General features: G+C 36.8%; 2 protein-coding genes and 1 long non-coding RNA gene across 4 annotated transcripts; 2 read left to right on the plus strand and 1 right to left on the minus strand.

Moving 5' to 3' along the window:
- Nucleotides 1-3,919: 3,919 nt before the first annotated feature.
- Nucleotides 3,920-4,786, plus strand: LOC117412856 (uncharacterized). The gene is made up of 2 exons (XR_004545977.3): nucleotides 3,920-4,234; nucleotides 4,743-4,786. It is a non-coding gene; the product is annotated as an uncharacterized LOC117412856 (long non-coding RNA).
- A 691-nt stretch (nucleotides 4,787-5,477) lies between these two features.
- On the plus strand, nucleotides 5,478-5,918 carry LOC117412839 (proline-rich nuclear receptor coactivator 2-like). The gene has a single exon (XM_034021420.1). The coding sequence runs from the start codon at nucleotides 5,478-5,480 to the stop codon at nucleotides 5,916-5,918; it is 441 nt and encodes a 146-aa protein (XP_033877311.1).
- Nucleotides 5,919-7,440: 1,522 nt separating this feature from the next.
- Nucleotides 7,441-16,530, minus strand: LOC131699711 (serine/arginine-rich splicing factor 10-like). 2 transcript variants are annotated; one of them, XM_058997521.1, is made up of 6 exons: nucleotides 16,349-16,530; nucleotides 14,784-14,888; nucleotides 13,024-13,127; nucleotides 12,516-12,681; nucleotides 12,158-12,214; nucleotides 7,441-11,642 (listed from the first exon to the last, which is right to left on the minus strand). In XM_058997521.1, the coding sequence occupies exons 1-6, from the start codon at nucleotides 16,411-16,413 to the stop codon at nucleotides 11,357-11,359; spliced, it is 783 nt and encodes a 260-aa protein (XP_058853504.1). In that variant the 5' UTR covers nucleotides 16,414-16,530; the 3' UTR covers nucleotides 7,441-11,356. The 2 variants fall into 2 exon arrangements, with proteins under 2 accessions (XP_058853504.1, XP_058853505.1); XM_058997522.1 differs by having other exon boundaries at nucleotides 7,441-11,582; nucleotides 16,349-16,527.
- Between the last annotated feature and the right edge of the window lie 1,360 nt (nucleotides 16,531-17,890).

The following is a 17,890-nucleotide window of genomic DNA, read 5'->3' on the forward strand; positions in this document are numbered from 1 at the left end:
AAATGAACTGTGAACTCAGCCCACCAAGTAAGTGTTAACATGCAGCAAAAACCCAGGGACCCCTTGAACTGAATCCTATAATTCCATATACAAATGTATGATGTTTCAAGAGGAAAGTGGTGACTCTGTCTATTCTACAGAGCAGACTTGGTTTTGTATTCCTCCGTCCTGGCTGCACTGTGTTGACAGTGTTATGGCAGGTGTTTTTGTCCAACCCCTGTTAGTATTCGGTATTTCACACTCAAAGGTGACATCACAGGCCTGACGCCATAAAAAGACACCCAGCATGTTTTTGTTGCTCTTGCCTACACAATCTAAAGATGTGTTGCACTGAGCAGGAACAAATGGAGAGGGTGATTGTAGTTGCTCACTGATACCTATTGCCTATTCACGCATCTATAAAACTGAGACTGGGTGAGCCCAGATTTGTTGTCTTAACAAAAAAAACTCAAATAATAAAAACAAGGCCTTAAAACTGGTTTTGTTACCTTTCCTTAGTGTTACACTCTAATAATTAATTTTGTTAAAGGTATCCAGACTTCTGACACCACACTATAAACATACTTCTTGTGCAGCAGATATTATGGTCCTGTCTTAGTTCTGAACAGGTTTTCATTCAGGTGTCAGAGTCAAGGGTTAGTAAAGCATTCTCAGGGTAGGCTGAGTGAGCACACAAGGCTCAGAAAAGACTCCATAGATGCTGAGGGTCCAAATCATAAACTTATTTTGAAAAGGTTTGGTATTTATGTGAAGTGAGCCTGGGAGACCTCTCACAAACTGTTTTTTATTTTTAAATGTATCCTAGTCACACCACCACGTACATCCAAATCGGGTCTCTCTTTACCAGAATAGGTCAAAGGGTAAACAGGTCAAAGGTTTCAGGACCCAATAATGCATCTCCAAAGATGTCAATGGGTATTTCTTGCTACGACTCTGCTTTATGCATTTAACCAAGGTGTGGCATCACTGTTCAGAGTTAATGCTGATCATGCACAGGCAGAACACTAGCTGTTATTTGCTTTTAGAAAAGGCCCAAGGGTAGGATTTTAGAAAGTTTGTGTGCATTTCAGCAAGTTGTGTCTGTAATCTCAATCGACATTCTCCAGAGCGTGCTTACGCTTGCCTCAGTGAAAGAAAAAACTGTTGCTGACTCACTCCTCATTAGGAAAGGCAATGTTTTATGATGAATATTTACATTTGATGTCCTATTTTTTTTAATGAAGAGGGCAGAAAAACCTGCCTGTCTAATTACAATCAAATCAAATCAAATCTTGTTTTCTGTATTTAAGTAGATACTGAATTAACCACAAAAAAAAAAAACATGTTTATCTTATGCTCACTTGCAGAGCACATTAGTAAACTAACAGAAATAAACTCAACGGTATGATCTAAAAACTCTAAAATTGATTTTGAATAATGCACAAAAAAAACTAAACATTTCTAAATTTAAAACGTGTGTAATGTGATCCCAGTTCAAGCCGTATGTCTTCAGAAAACCACGCGCCCCCACTGAAGCTGTGAGATGGTAACAAGAGATTAGATGCGGTCTCTTTTCTAATAACACACCCACACCCAACCCCAGCCATGTGTGGAAGATCTACTGCAGTGCCACTTGATCCATCGTGATATCCTGCCTTGTTCTTTCCCAAACACCTCCACACCCAACCCCTGCTGAGGGCCCAGCACTCAGTAACATCAAGGGGGGGGGCTGCCCTTTTGTCACGTGGGCCTGAGATTTACAAACTTGCCTCTTCCTCCAGGTGGACCAAGGTCTTGTGGGGTTTGTGTCCTTTTGGTCTTGGTTTACTAATTAGAATGAGGAAGGATCTTTAAAGTTACAAACGAGGAACTGAATTGCTGTGAGAAACAAGAATTAAGGAAACAACTGTTGTGCAGTATGTTGCAACGTTTGGCATGGAAACAAGTAAGCTGAGGTATTAAAACATTTAATAAATAAGAAAGTTAAGATTAACTCCAGCATGGAATTATACTTTTTACCATGAAAGGAAAACACAAGTATTGATGTTACCAAAGTATTTAGATCGACTTCAGTCAAGTCAAGCTGACAGACATTGTGGTTTGTGCCTTTATTACACTGATGAAGGCCTGTAAGTACAGTTCAGCAACATATCCAGCTACTGTCCCAATCTGTATTTTTCTTTCCTGCTAAAAATAACAGACTAGTCATTGTCTAGCATACATGACCCAGTCACTTTTCAATTACTTAATTAGTCAAATTTTATTACAGAAATAAAGCTGTCCAGCTGCTGCTCAATCATTATGTAATTTCATTTGTGGGAGGTAATGGACTTGTGCCTTCTGTAGAGGTTACTGTTCATTATCCACCCAGTGTTAACGTGTCAGCAGTGGAGAGTGTGTATCGAGTTGGACAAACCATTATAAACCACTCACCATTTCACTGTCATTAGGGTGTAGGGTCATCATGGGCTGCCAGGAGGGTCTTGCCTCAAGATGCAAGGGCTTGCTGACAGATCTTTCTTTCTACTTAGAGTAGTTAGGGGTGGAAATTTGTTTTACAGAATGGCTTGTTGTTAATGGTTTGTAACTTTTGAGGCTAATCACTATGAAACATCACTTGTGCACATGTAGATGCAAAACCACCAGCCAGCCTCCATTCAAAGTCTGTCTGGTGTACTTTCTTACCCATCTTGACTAAAACTGGCCTGAAACAGGGAGATGCACCTTTTATATAATATATAAATTAATGTCAGGGATTCCAATTGCATAATACATTTTAAAAGCAGTTTGGTTAGTTTGAGCTATCTCTGTGACAACACAAGCTATAGTTTTTTAGAACAATTTTTAAAACTAACATCAAGGAAAGCAAAAATACAGACAGGTTAGACAGTAGCTGCGAGCTGGAGTAAACAAATATGTGTGATAAAATGTAATGGGTGTTTTTTTAGTTTTTTTATTACTGCTCAGGAAACAAAAGATACAATTGTTTGTGTAAAACACACCCTTTCCAAGATCCACAACTCTCTGCCTCGAAGCACCAACTGCATGACAAGATTAAATCGTTTTCGTAACAAAGCGTTAGATAAAAACAACAAAAGAAAAAAAGAAAAAAAGGGATTAAGAGGTGTGTTTTTTTCTGCGGACATTGTGGTTTTAGAATAAACAAGGGTGCTGTTTTTCACAAAAAAAAAGAGAAATAAGAATAAAAATGACACACTGTATGACGAATGAGAAAAATTATAGTTTAACATGATGTATACTTCAATCGAGTTACATGTGTAAACCAAACGTCTGCCGTCACGGTGTCTCGTTTCACAAAAAGAGAAAGTCGAGCAAACTCTCGCACTTCCATATCGGGACATATTCCGTTTGTTTTGGTTTCGTCATGACGGATGTATAGTTTTTTGGGTTTTTTTTTTACAATTATCAATTTCTCTTGGTTATAATTAAAATATTGTTCAATTAAATGTTATTGGAAAAAAAATCAAACTGAGAAATCCACAAATACAACATGAAATTATGTATTTAACTACAAATGCTTTATTTTCTTTATGTGTTTCTATAAATTACCTTTAAAACGTTTGGTCGAAACTTTGTAATTTGTTTAGCTTATTTTCGTCTTTCCAAATGATGCACTGTATTGTGTTTAATCATGAATGAAAAGTAAATTTGAACAAACCCGCTTTTCCCAAAAAGTTTTACTCCGATATTATTTGGTAAAAAGCGGTTGCATTCAAGTAGCGTTACAATAAATTACAGTTAATACTGTAAGGAATTGCTACAAGTATTACTTACAGTACTTTCCAAACTACTCTTTGTAATAAAAACAGCTATCTAAATTGAATCAATGAAATCTTTATTTGCGTTTTAATTTCATTATTCTACTCAACAACACCACAGAACACCACACACTCCACTCTAGACCGAAATCTGCTTTCTCTTTGACGTCAAGCGGGTGGCAACAGGCGTCTGGCGACTCGAAAACACTCCCGCTGATTGGACCGTGTCTCTTAGCCTGCGCCACGATTGGCCAATTTCTGGTTTCGGAGCCCTATATTATTCAACTCAGGATACCATTTTGTTGCACACAGGTTATGAAGAGGAAGGAGGAGGTTGAATTCTATGATTTAATTTTAGTCCGCGAGTAGTTTCACGACCGATATCAAATCAATCATCCCACCTTCTTATTATATCACATATTTTCTGAAATACATCTTTTGTCGAAATATTGTGACGGAAAAGCCAGGGGGAGTCGGTAAGTGTTTAAGGTTTTTCCAAAGTTGTGTTGTTGATAATATACCGACGCCATATTTAGAAGCCGTTTGTCTTTGTTTTGGTTTTCAGCTGAGTGCGATCTAGTTTTTTTTCCCCATGCGATATTTGAAAAGGTAGTTCATGTGCATTTTATTAACCAACGAAATGTTGCAACTGTTTACAGTGATTTTATTGAAACTCAAATGTATAGCATTATATGCAAAACACAAATGTATACAAATTGCAACTTCTAACGCTGTTTACTTGCTTGTGGGGTGTATTGTGTGAACTGGGGTTATTTCAAAATCGCCCTACATATTAAACATGTTTCTGTACAAACAGAAACTAAGCCTAGTTTATTTTCTTCCATCTTGAATTGTATATATCTGTGATGTTAATCGACCTCGCGAATACTGGAGACGCACGGTCGTTATTCGGATTCCTGGGTTACGAATGAACATTAAAAGTCCTGTAGCGTATTTGAGATTGGGTTTATTTTAATTTTATAGGATTTGGTTTGTGGGGTCCCCGTGGGCCGAGGAGATTGATGTACGACTCGAGTACACGGTTTAACACCAACTTTCGGCACATGAAAACGAAAACCACCGCAGGACTGACGAGATCAGAGAGAAGTGGAGAGATACCAACTTCGCCGACCTGGAGCCAAACTGGAGAAAAAGTTTCACGAAAGGAGGAATCCAACAAGTCCTGCTACTTCACGATAACAAAGAGGTAAGAAAGGCACAGCTGGAGAACGCGTTGGCTTGTTGGGCGGATGTGGGGGAGGGGCGTCTTGGGCAGACCACAGCAGAAAGTCCTTTGTTGCTGGCAGATATGATTGGTAAGGCACGTCACCTGTGTTGATGTGTCCAAGTTCTCAAACACGTTATCGAGTTAAGGGGACCAGGTCTACATTTTCTCTTTACCGTAAATTCATATGCATTGCATGGCGACTAAATGATACCATTTAAGTAATGTATTTTTTTATAGGTGTCATTCAACCTATGCTTTAAGACAATTCAGTAATCCACATTAACCAGTCCTGTCGCTGCATAAGTGGTGGGTTGGTGGGAGTAGTAGTGTTTGACTGCAGTGCGATGGATCTAGTTCCAGCTGTAAATAACTATTACTGCATATACACTGCAATGTATACTTCGAATTGTCACTGGGTGTTAAATTCATCGACTTCACAATACTATTTTTTTTTTTATCATCTCTTTAGGTGACATACAGTATAAGCAAAAATGGGAGGTGGTGAGAGATACAACATTCCAGTTTCCCACCCGGAACATGGCACTCGGAAGAAAAACCATCATGCTGGCAGACAGCAGAATAAGAATCAGAACATTGCTGCAATGAGATTAGCTCATGCCAAGAAGGGAGAAAAGGGCCAAAGCTGGTACCCTCTGATTCCTGACGCACGGCAGGCCGTGCAGGTGGAAAGGAAGAACACTGTTCGATTTGCCACGTACAACCAGAACTGGGATACAGCTGTATCCCGCTTTAATGCGCTCTTTAAAGCGCAGTGTAACCAAAATTATGCTGGAGCCAAGTTCAGTGAGCCACCGTCACCAAGTGTTCTTCCTAAGCCACCAAGCCATTGGGTATCCATTACAGTGGCGCCTTGTGATCATAGAGAGATGATGACCTTCCAGCTGAAGACCCTACTTAAAGTTCAGGCCTGAGCTTTAGACAACTGAAATTGATCTAAGGGTATTGACTTGTACAGGGCTTGAAACTAATATTCAAGTCTGTTTCTTCAGTAATGGTAGGCAGAATAGGAATCATCTTTAATGAGATCGGCTGTAGCAATCAACCAAGCCACTTTGGAAGATCTTGCTGCAATATGCACAGGTTACACATGAACTGCGGTCTGTAACTAGCCGTATTCTGTTCTAGACATTGTACCGCAACTCTTGTACTTTTTTTTTTAATTGCGCTGAGCGCACTGCACTATAGGAGTTGCATCCGTGCTGGTCTTTAGACATTCTGAATTGGCACTATTAGGTCAATCTGTGTGTTCAATTTATCACAGTGTAGCCATCCAAACTTCTGTAGTGATGTCTTATGTAGAGTCTCAATATTTTTGTGTTTTGATTTTTATGGGGCTCAATCTAAAGTGCCATATTAAACCAGTTCAGGTATAGTTTACTTTTTTTAATAATTTGAAATACAGTATCTTGCAGCATTAGGGTTTTGGCTATGAATAACCAAATCTGTGATTTCAGTTGTTTACATATAAAAGGTCTCTAATGTTTGCTTGCCAATATCATGCCTATTTTGTCACTGCCCTATTTTTTTTCTTCCCCAGTTCACCCTCGTTTCTTTTCATGCAAGACGAGTATTATGTAGGGGAGAATCAATTACCTTTTCCTTGAGTATTTTTTTTTTTCTTTTAAGATAGCTTCACACCTATTTTATTTGCCCAGATTGACTTGTCTGCTAATTTTGAGCCCTGTAAACCGGATTTTGACCATGGTAGCTTATTTGGCCATAAAAAAATGCAATCCTGTTAAGAGCCATGTAAATAAGTGTAAAACATGTAGCATATGTATTTTGTGCAGGGATATTTACCTGCTGGATAAAATATTTTTTAGTAAGAACACTGAATGTAAAAGTCATAAAAAGGATGTGACTTCAAAAATACTAAACATATTTTGTAAAAAAAAAAAAAAAAGTTTGAGATAAGCACATACGTGTCAATGCACTGTGTAGTGTAACCAATGATCTTGCACATATTGTTTTTATTTTTTTGTAAGATGTATTGTGTTCAGTGCAAAATATTATTTTATTTAAAAAAATAATTATATGAAAAAAGCTGCCAAAAAAAAAAAGGTTTTGTATGTATGTAACAGAAACATTAATTTGTAGTTTGCTTTGTATGTGGCTATTCCATTGTGCTGCTACTTTTTACCAATTCTAACAGTAACAAGAGACAAAACTTTGTTTTATGAAATACTGACTTTTTCCAAACCTAAATTACAGCTGCAACACCATAAATAAATTGGGCCGGAAGGTGTTTGTGGAATATTTGTTTTCCTGATTCGCGGTAGTATTCTGAAACAAATTTGATGTGGGTTTTCTTAAGCAACCATTAACTTGTTTCTGAATAGGACTGATTATGGAAGTCTTCCATATTTTTCACTAATCGGAATTGATAGGGATGGTGGAACTTGATTTTAAACCATGTACAATATCTTTTTGGAAAAAAAAAAAAAAAAAATTAATATATTCTTAACTGACATACTTTGCTTAAATGTTTTTATTTAATCAGTTCATACATACAAAACATACAGCCCTTAACTGGCAGCTTTCATTTAACTTCAACTGTGAAATATTCAATTGGCTGCGCTTAAAAATAATTGGCTTTTAATTTGGATCCCTTTAACTCTGACATCATGTGTACGTGCTTGTGCCCTGAAAATGAATTAGTGATTTAAAATGTGAATTGAAATCTCACACAATGAATTGAATAATTGACTGCTAAAGTAAATAATAAAACCCCTTATCCCCCTAACAGTTGTGTATTTTCATTTAATTTTTTTTTCTATATCATATTAGAATATGTTTGATAGGTATGTATTGACTATGTGACTGGTGGTACTAATTTAGCAAGTTAAAGGTTTTATGATGACTTAAATCATTCATTTAGTAAAGCAAATTAAAGACTTAATTCTAAATAAGTGCCATTTAAGAATTCACTTAAATCCATAAACATGCATTTTAAGACTCTTAAGATGACCTACTGTATACATAAGTACATCAATCTTCTCATTACTTGTATGCTTGCCTAATGAGACATCAAACATATGCTGCTACTTTTAACATGGCCATGCAATGTTTGAGACCTATTAACAAAACCAAATTTAAGTCTGGGTGGAGTACTTGCCTTTGCTGCAAAAAAAATCCTGTCTGTAAAAATAAGTAACACAGAAGGTATTTCCTGTATTGAATTCTTTGGTTGCATTCCACTATTGCCATGACATTTCCAAAGTGTGAACTGTAACTGGAAAAATAATGGTCGAAGAAAAGCAACCTACGTACGGTAGACTGCAATTTTGTGTGCTGGATAATGTTTAAGTTTTTGTAATCAGTTGTAGATTTTATATATATATATATATATATATATATATATATATATATATATATATTTTTTTTAAAACAAATGCATAATACCCCAGGGGGGTGCCATTTACTATTGACTTATCAGAGGGGTCCAGTAAACCACGGGTGGCACATCAACCACAGTATTAACATGCATATACCGTAAGTAACACAACTCATATCTGCCAGTTACAGTTACATGTTTATTTTTAGTCAACTTCTGCCAATTTAAACACATTATAAAGTACAGTATTGTACAAACTCAGTACGACTTGCAGAGTTCCACTGAAGCACATGCCACATCAGCAAAGATAACTGTGGCCAATCAGTATTTTGGAACAAGAATCAATTAAATAACTATAGTATTATTTTTATGAAAATAATCCAACCACAAACTGCACTGTACTTTTAGTTATTGGCTGCTGTACTGCCTAATCGCTAAATTGCAAACGTTAACAAATGTAAATTATACAGAATGAACTCAGTAAACAAAAAAACAATAACCATCACAGTTGAACATAGCAAGGATTACAACTTGCAGTTTCTTAAGGAAATCAAGCATTGTCATTTGGTTTGCATGCAAAAACATGCACCAAGAAGTTTTTTCTCCTGATTAAGCCACGAAATCACTCTGGTTCTGGGCACCCTAAATTTGTCAGCAGCGGCACTAACTGTAATCTTGTTTTCAGCAATATCACGAATAACCTAAGCTTTAAAGCCAATTGAACGGAAATTAAGTTTACGCTGCTCGTTGTGAAGTGATACTGTAATCAGCTGCACCTCTTGGTTGCGAATGAACTAACGATCTGTTTCCTTTCAGAGGTCAGACACATAAAATGACAGAATCAAGTTAGCCACTAGTCATTAACAGTTTTTAACACTTCGGTACTGGTAATCAGTATCGAGTTACGAGTAAAGCATGGTGTCAAATTAATGGGACAGAATGCATATATTTTATAGGGACAAAAATCCAGGACCAAGACTGGAATTGAGTTAAGGTGTTGAATTATCCACCAGTCAGGATAGCTGAGGTTGACTTTAGGTGTGCCTTTCATCTGATGAAGCTTTACCATTCCTTGGCACAAGTTCTAAAGGGTAAAAGACCTAAAGTCCTACATTTGGTAAAAGACAATATAAATATTTCACCTGGGTGAACCAAATTCCTCAAAAAAGGATGGCAATGAGCAATTTTATATAAATTTCTTATTCACATAACTGTTGCTACACCCCTGCAAAGCTATGGTTCACGTAGCAGTGTGGTTTTCTCAAGTGTTTCATAATGAGTGCAACACATTTTTTCAGGGTTTTGATGGCACGTACTATAGATTTTATTTCCCATATGATCACATAATTGTTGACTGACAGCATCCAAATAACCTCAGATAAGATAAAATAATCCTACAAAAAACAAAAAAAAACAGGAAAATGTCATCACCATATTTTATTAGATTCAAAAGTAAATCTTGGAATACCAGAAGTGATAGTATGACCAGTACCAAGACACTTAACAGCATTTACAAACAAATCGCACTGGACAACCAGTTTCTGACAATCTTTGGTTGTCAAACTAAAGCCACAACAAAATAAACTGATTTTTACTTGGATATGAAGCCACAAACAAAAATGGTCAACTACTGGCTTCGACGCTTTAGAAGATGAAAAAGTTAAAAATATTCAGACTATTTCTGCTAGTTTCACAAACCATGATAAGGGCCAATATTAAGACTAATTCTAATCTGGGTCTGTAAAACCAGAGAGCAAACATCTGTGTAGCTCCTGCATAACTATACTAACCATACTACTTATTCTGTAATCCAATGACCATCTTTCCCCCCTCACTATTTAGAATGAACTTCAATAGCTATGCAAGACTGAATTTTTTATGTAATGTGACAGAATACACCAGTGTTTCAATTACATGATGCTTCAGAACATTTCTTTTTTTTGTTCCCCCAAACAACTTTAAACCAAAACAGTAGAAATTCATAAAGACAACACCAGACAAGAGGAAGCATGCATATAAACCACTGCCAAGCAGACCTTTACAGAATGTAGTTACTACAAAATCTTAACAGTTTCCTTAAACTTGAGACTTCTACCACAGGTATTTACAAACCTTTTAGAAAGAACATAAATGTGCATGTATGCATTCTGAGTTTTAGCAAAAACCAAAACAAAATACACTTTCACTTTATACAGGTTATCAAAATTAGTATCCAGCTGCTTTAAAAATACTTATTTTACCATGTCATACAGCATACTTTCTTTATGTTGCGATTGAATCTTCGTACTGCCAGTTGGAGATTCATCTAGGACCAGCAGTTATTTATGGTTTCAGCACAGAGTGTGGCATTTTAATAACAAATTCACTTTAAAACTTCCAAACTGCTTTTACGAGGTCCATATACAAAGACTCTTAACCACAAAAACAAAACAAGTAATTTAAGGATTACCATTTCAGGAATACCAAGGTGGGCACACAATTACTTTTTGGGGGGGGATTTTACTTTCACTGGAAGACACTAATCCCGGTTGTTTATGGACCAGATGCAATAGCAAGAATAAAAAAGAAACGAGGTAAAACTGCAAAATACTTTAGATGACCCATGGAAAACACCAATCCGAGAGGCCTCTAAGAATATTCTGAGTTATATTTACACAAAAGTAGAAATATTTATAAAACAAAGTTGATCACTATAATACTTTAGTGTAGCATGCCGTAAATGTGTGCTTTAGATTCGTGGGAGCTGAAAAGTTTTTTACTGCAACTTGGTTAGTTGCCCCACTTCTCTGGATGCTGAAACATGAAAAGCAATACCTCAGACTAAAACAAGTAAAAAAAAAAAAAAAATTCTGCTGCAACTGATCTATATGGGGCAATCTGGTGCAGGATGTCAAAAGCATTTTACACTACTTGCATCAATTAAAAAAAAAAAAAAAAAAAAAAAAAAAAAAAAAAACCCAAACAAATAAAAACACAAAGCCATACATTATGCAAGCCATTATTGAGGAAAGCGAACTAATGGCCACCAGATTTCCGACCAGCCCATGACCTGGATCTGGAACGCGATCTAGACTGAGATCTGGATCGAGATCCTGATGGCGATCTCAATCCGGAATCCTTCTGAGATTTAGATCTTGACCGGGATTTTGGTGCCAGGTGAAAGCCCTCTCCGGGAGGGGTGTGGGACTTTGATCTTGAATGTGATCTAGCCCTGGAGTCCTTCTTGGCTTTCAATCTTGATCTGGAATGAGATTTAGATCTAGAATTTGACCGGCTGTAAGAGTGATTGTGCCGTCTGTACCTAGGAAAATAAACATGTTCCAATTAAAAACTTTAAAACATACACTCCAGGGTCCAGTACCCCTTAATGAGGATATGAAATGTGATGGAAATTACAAAAACACAGATTCTAAAGAAGAGACGTGTCAATCATGAGTTGAGTTAAGAACTATATAACAGAGGTCATGTTAACGCAACATTTTGTTCTGCAATATAACAGCATTGGTTAAGGTACACTCCGGTCCTGTAGGTGGCAGAAATAAGCCTCATATTTGGCTTTGCCAGCAAAATTAAGGATATTTACTTTTAGGCCCTGTCCACACTAAATTATAGTCCCTTTAAATTTGATTTCAAAACACAGCTGAATGAATTGTTCATCCCCGATCCTACTTTTAACTCGCATTTCATTTTTGCAGTCGCCTAATTTAACGTTGTGCTTTTGTTATTTTCCGCACTAGTTTAACATCCCGAGAGAGAGAGAGAGAAATACCAAAGTGTCCGGCTGATGGATCCTTTAAAATAAAACAAAATACCTACCTGTCATTTTCAGGGCTTCTGCTTCGTCTGTGTTTTCCATAGGATCTGCTATTGTAGCTGAAACATAAAAATCATAATTAAGTATTCCAAATTAACTAGCGAATCGTAGAAAATATACCATATTATATGTTCACATCTATCTGGAAATAAAAAGCATACTTCCAAATATGAAGTCTGTAAATTGTTTACTAAAAAGATGTGAAATTCCATGAGTGGTAGTGAGTGACCTGGTCTGTATAAGAGTTGGGCCTAAGGTGGTAGAAATCAGACATCCGTTGAGGAGTGTTGTTAAAGGAATTCAATTCCAACTCAATGGCATTTATGTGGAAGAGGATCTACAGTGTAAAATGATTCTTACTCTCTGGGACTTTCAGACCTCCTTGGCCTTCGTTCACAAGAACGACTCCTAGACCTTCTCCGTTCATAACCCCTGCTGCGGGAACGCCTGCGTCTGTCTCTGTCACAATCATCACGAGAAAAACTCCGCGGGGATCTCCTTTCTTTGGTCTTCATTTGTCCTGGTGCTGTTCAAAAACAAAAATGGAAGACATCTAAATGGTAACAAGACATCTACATAAACTAAGCTATTATTATTATTATTATTATTCACAGCCTACTTTTTAAATTATCCAATTGTTGATTCCTAATTTGTGGAGCGAAGGAACGGCATAGCTTTTCACTCAGGATGTACTAGATCAATATGATCAAACAGTAGTTAAAATACAAAAAAGAATCAGTATGAGAATCTTGTGAATTCATTATTTTGTGCTTCTACTAGATGATTACATACAAACAAATGTAAATTTACTATGAATGTAAAAACATCCACAGACCTGAAAGATAAGACACAATCAGAACCCACTTACTTTTCCGATCCCCCTGAGCAAACTGGATCTCAATTTGACGGCCACAGACCCACTTCCTGTCCAGGTTGTGAAGTGCATCCTCAGCATCTCGCACATCTTCAAACATGCTAAGCTGTTAAGGTTTTATTTTTTGTGTTCTTGAGGGGAGAAAGATCCTAGTGTAACATCACAACAGTATGTGTTATATATATATATATATATATATATATATTATATATACCACTAATAACTTAGAATAAAAAAGATATAAATGTATTTCTCTCTTCTAGAGGTTTGACAAAAGAACCAAGTTAATAAAAAAAAAGAAAAGGGCAGGTTTATTTAGTTGTAGTCTTCTGTTATGGCTAACATGGAATAAAAAGTAATGCAAAGACTAAAAAAAAATATATACACACCGATTAATCCTCAAGTAGCTTTGGTATATTTTACAAAACAAATCTCCAAGGATGTACATGTATGTATTTATAAATGTACTTGTATAGCGCATACAAAGGTATATACTTATGTATTTATTGTTTAACAAACTCGTGAATTTTTTGTAGGATACAAAGTTAGGTTTGTTACCTTAAACATGCTTGACTTTCAACTTCATCTTGACCTTTAACTCTTTAAAACGCTTTCCAGAAGAACTTGGTTTGCTGCTTGGCTTTGACCAATAATCTTTTTTTCTCTCTTTTGCAGACAGGTCAAGGCCTCGACTCCCATTTTGGTTTCTTTTTTTCCCCTTTGTATCTTCAAGCTGTAATTTCTCTTTTTTTTCAACCTTTCCCTTTCTCTTTTTCTTGAGGCCTGATCCTTGAGAGGTCTTTGGCTTGTCTGCTTGTGTTAATTCTTGGAATCTACTCTAAAAAGGTTCTTTCTTACTTTCTCAGTGGGGTCTCCAGTACTGTATCGCTTTATATTGTCTGGGACAACAACAGAAGAAATTTAAGTTAGGAGACAGAATTTGTTGCTTTTTTTATGAATCCCTGAATACAAAAATGTAATCGTTCATACCCCTCCCCTCCACATTTTCAAATTCCACACCAAATAAGATTTTGTATGACTTAACCCCCCACCCCCCTCCAATCCTATAGTAGCTTTTTTGTTCCCTTACTCAGATGCAGCAAAACAGTAACACTTCAAAAATCTTACATATGCGACACTGCTTGCAAATACTGAGACTGACGCATCAAATATACACACATGTATCAATCATGACAGAGTAGTGGTCAAAGACAACCATTAAAATGTGTTTCCCCACGGGGTCAGATATTTTTAAACCAGTTTTTGTACACAGTAACGGGGTTAGAAACTTGAAAATCACACTAGCCCTGCACACAGTCCTGGGTTTCCAAACTATCATCAATTAAGTATAGTATTTAAATGATTTAGTAGCCATCAGTTTGAGCAACCCCTGTTAAACATATTGTTTCTTCCCTTATAGCTGCATGAACAGCTTCTAACAGTGAACTTACAGACCCAGATGAGACATACTCATGTGCAATCAGTTCAGAGCAGATTTAACAGGGGCCTGGTTATTCAAACTCCTGGCACCTGCTGCTTTCAGAAACATACCTAAACAAGGGGAGTTCTGAAATTCAGAACTGGGTGAAGGGCTAGTGGAAATTTCTAACCCTGCAAAGTAATAAAGGAAAAGTTATACAAACATTTACAGCCCCAAAACCATTTATAAAACGTTTACTCATTCACATACAGTAGATGATGTTTCAGGGAGTTTACCTATTTATTAAACACCATAACTTCTGATGAAAGGATATTGAATGTATGCAAATCCTCTTGCTCGGCGAGTATGGTAGTCAACCGGAATGTAGACATCTACTATTGGTCCATAACGACCAAACTCACGACGTAAATCCTCAGACCTAAAGTACCGTAAAATGATAGCAGCTTTATTGAACTTCCTTTTACATTATCTACCTGATCAGTGATTAAATGGCTGTATTTTAAGAGATGAGCATGCAAGTTAAGAGTAAGTCATAAGAACATAAGAAAGTTTACAAACGAGAGGAGGCCATTCAGCCCAACTTGCTCGTTTGGTCCAGTATGTACTAATTAAGTTTCTACTACAGAAAAGGTCTTTCATCTATTAATACATTCCTCAGAAAAAGAAAAAAAAAATCACTGTGAAATCCCCAAATATCCAAAATAACGTATTTAAAAATAAGGTCATGCTTGAAATGTTTGGTCTAACTGCTCGGATGAAGTAATCCAGCAGTATAAGTGGGCGTGTTCGTTCATCCCTCCGTCCCCAAATAAACAAATGCTAGAAACAACTATCATATTACAGTACTTTAATTGTGTTGATAACCCTGCGTAAATTGAATTTAACCGAAGCTATATTCAGCCCAGTGGACTAAACAGAATTCTGAAATGCGCATATTTGTCGTTACGTTTAAATTCACGACTTTTTTTTTTTTTAATACCTGCCCCAGACTAAAAGCCCAGCTGAGATGCCACATAACCAGCACAAACTGTTTTTTGGTATTACATAGCCTGCCAGAAACCACAACCAATATGCCAAACAGGAAACGCCTACAAATCCAGTTTGTGCTTTAAACTGTCGTTGGGTACAAAGCCTCCAATTACATACACTACAAACGTTACGTGGCAAGACACAATGTAGATTTATAAAACATCTTTCCTACTCAAAATGTGACGTCTTTTTAAATTTGTATTCATTTTAGTAATTCGAACTTGCAATATTAAATTATTGATCTGGTTCGGTTCAAATGTGTAACCTAATTAAGAGGATCGTATCAATTGAATAAATACAATCGGAATTCGTTTTTAAAAGACCGTCTCAATCCAATCAAGAAAGAAGACAGACTAGAACCTAGGGGGGGATAAAACTGGTCAACTAAAATAATAAAGGGGGAGTTTCCATCCAAAGAAGGGCGCCTTCTCACGCTTGCAATGTGCATCTTTATGCCTGTGTGTTAACAGTAAAGGGTAAAGTTTAAATTCACCACACAATAAACATTACAGCGCGGAATAATGATCGTCTAAAATGTCGTTGCCGGGAATGTTTATTTTCGCCATCCATGTTGCCACGCGTGCATTCCAATAACGACACAGCGTGCTTTAAAGTAGGAAAACGATATAAATTACATTTAAAATTATTTAACCCCACATTAAATATTCAAATTATCCCGTGTATGTTTACTTATCTTCTCTTTGGATGGATAATCCCCTTCACGAGGCTGCAGTTACAAAGCAAGGCCTACTCTGGCCTGACCCAAGATAGCCAGGCGGTCGCTCGTGTTTTTTTTTTTTTTTTTTGGTACACGTCCTTAATTTCAGTTTAGCTTCCCCCGGCACATACCTGGATTCATCAGAGATATTTCTGATAAAGAGCGAAGTGTTTGGAGGCCGAAGGTACCTGGCCATAACGAAATTATTCCACAAATTCCTTAACCTCTCGGAGAAACGCTGCCCCGAAACAATCGCAGCAAACCAAGCTCGGTAAGGCGCTGGGGGACAACACGCATGCGCTGTAGAGATGATCTGTGCTGAAAATGGAAGGTCAGACACGTGACGTTTACTGCAGGCGGTTGCCCAAATTTAGCAATGCAAGTTGGAAGTGCTGTTTCTCAGAAGTTTGTGTGCGTGGCAAGAAAAAAGTAATCCTGCAACGATGTTTTGATATCGAGAACTGTTATACCAAAGAAAAAAGTAGCAATAGATTTTATGGCAAAAATAATATAAGAAACAACATACTTAAAGTATTGCATTTGAATGCCGTATATTTGCTCAGAGAAAATATACGGAATCTGTAAGACTTCCCGGGACATTAAATGTCTTCAAAGTATATGATTTATTTATTTATTGAACGAAATGACTCTGGTGTCCGGGTTTTTTGTAAATGAGAGGTAGGAACCCTAGTTGGACTTTTTAAAACGTTTACTCCAGTGCATAATGCAATAATTGTTGTTTCTTGTCAGTTTCATGCAAAAAAACAAAATAAAAAAACGATGTATACAATACAGTGCTAGCTTAAATACCGAGCTGGGATTTGTAATGACAGCTGGCTTTGCAGTAGGAAATCAACAAATGTGTGTTCCAGTTAGCAATTCTTTTTGGTCATTAGTTCACTTGATTTAAGCAGTTAATTAAGACATTGAAAAATACATTTTGTTTGAACAGTACGGTAATAAGTGTTCAGCAATATAAAGCAGACCTCCCCATCTGCATTGGTCTGAATCACCCCAGTGTTTTCAGTGCTCCACACGGTGATCCTTTAGAGGAACTATTAAAAAGTAAAAGTTGGAACTATTAAAAAGTAACTTAAGTGGACTGTCAGTCATTTATTTTGTGTTCATCTTCCAGGACATTTTGACATTTATTTTTGGTTTCTGAACTGATTGGCCAGAGGCATTCTTTCTTTAAAATATGTTGCATATTAAGTTCAACTTGCATCAAGTAGTGAGAGTAGCTTGTATAAATAAGTGATGTTGTTCTTTGATCATGTACCTATTAATAATTCTTTGAAACTGTAATTCTTTGAAGGCCCACAAGCATTTTGCATAATCATTCATTGAACCCTTACGTTGAAGCAGGCCCCAGTCCCAGTTCGTGTTTAACTTATTTTTTTTTAAAGATGCATGTTTTGAAATACCTGACTCTCTTCAGCGTTTCAGCTGCTGCTAAGATCATTACTTATCATGCACATTGACTAATCCCAGCAGAAGTGTCCCTTTTCAACTCTGGGTCTTCTTAGAAATGAAGCGGTTTAACAAAATGTCACGAGGGGTGTGCGGCAGTCATTTCTGTCTCCTTTAAAACTGAGATTTTTGTGTGAGAATTTGCATTTTAAAAACAAAAATACACAGTTCCACAGTTGCTGAGGGTGCAGAAAATGCCGTTC

This window comes from Acipenser ruthenus, chromosome 23, assembly GCF_902713425.1.
Source record: "Acipenser ruthenus chromosome 23, fAciRut3.2 maternal haplotype, whole genome shotgun sequence".
NCBI lineage: Eukaryota > Metazoa > Chordata > Actinopteri > Acipenseriformes > Acipenseridae > Acipenser > Acipenser ruthenus.

Coding starts and splice junctions, on each gene's coding strand:
- LOC117412839 (XM_034021420.1), top strand. CDS start 5,478: ATGGGAGGTGGTGAGAGATACAACATTCCAGTTTCCCACCCGGAACAT.
- LOC131699711 (XM_058997521.1), bottom strand. CDS start 16,413: ATGGCCAGGTACCTTCGGCCTCCAAACACTTCGCTCTTTATCAGAAAT. Junction 14,889..16,348: donor AATATCTCTGATGAATCCAG/GTATGTGCCGGG, acceptor ACGGTACTTTAG/GTCTGAGGATTTACGTCGTG. Junction 13,128..14,783: donor AGAGGATTTGCATACATTCA/ATATCCTTTCAT, acceptor ACAGCTTAGCAT/GTTTGAAGATGTGCGAGATG.